General features: G+C 66.5%; 1 protein-coding gene across 1 annotated transcript in view; it reads left to right on the top strand.

The window, feature by feature from the left end:
- Window positions 1-547, top strand: part of ADRA2C (adrenoceptor alpha 2C) — a gene marked incomplete at its 5' end in the record, with an annotated part of 1,639 nt that continues 1,092 nt past the window's right edge. Inside the window, one exon of the mRNA XM_006760138.2 lies at window positions 1-542. Within this exon, the coding sequence (XP_006760201.1) occupies window positions 1-542 (542 nt within the window). The remainder of the gene's footprint in view (window positions 543-547) is intronic.

The following is a 547-nucleotide window of genomic DNA, read 5'->3' as shown; positions in this document are numbered from 1 at the left end:
GTCTTCACCGTGGCGGGCAACGTGCTGGTGGTGATCGCGGTGCTGACCAGCCGCGCGCTGCGTGCCCCCCAGAACCTGTTCCTGGTGTCGCTGGCCTCGGCCGACATCCTGGTGGCCACACTGGTCATGCCCTTCTCGCTGGCCAACGAGCTCATGGCCTACTGGTACTTCGGGCAGGTGTGGTGCGGCGTGTACCTGGCGCTGGACGTGCTCTTCTGCACCTCGTCCATCGTGCACCTGTGCGCCATCAGCCTGGACCGCTACTGGTCCGTGACGCAGGCCGTGGAGTACAACCTGAAGCGCACGCCGCGCCGCGTCAAGGCCACCATCGTGGCCGTGTGGCTCATCTCGGCCGTCATCTCCTTCCCACCGCTCGTCTCGCTCTACCGCCAGCCCGACGGCGCCGCCTACCCTCAGTGCGGCCTCAACGACGAGACCTGGTACATCCTGTCGTCCTGCATCGGCTCCTTCTTCGCGCCCTGCCTCATCATGGTCCTGGTCTACGCGCGCATCTACCGCGTGGCCAAGCTGCGCACACGCACGCACA

Source organism: Myotis davidii, unplaced genomic scaffold, assembly GCF_000327345.1.
Source record: "Myotis davidii unplaced genomic scaffold, ASM32734v1 scaffold937, whole genome shotgun sequence".
In the NCBI taxonomy this organism is placed as follows: Eukaryota; Metazoa; Chordata; class Mammalia; order Chiroptera; family Vespertilionidae; genus Myotis; species Myotis davidii.
The sequence above is the reverse complement of the archived record's forward strand: the minus strand, read 5'-3'. Positions and strand labels throughout refer to the sequence as shown.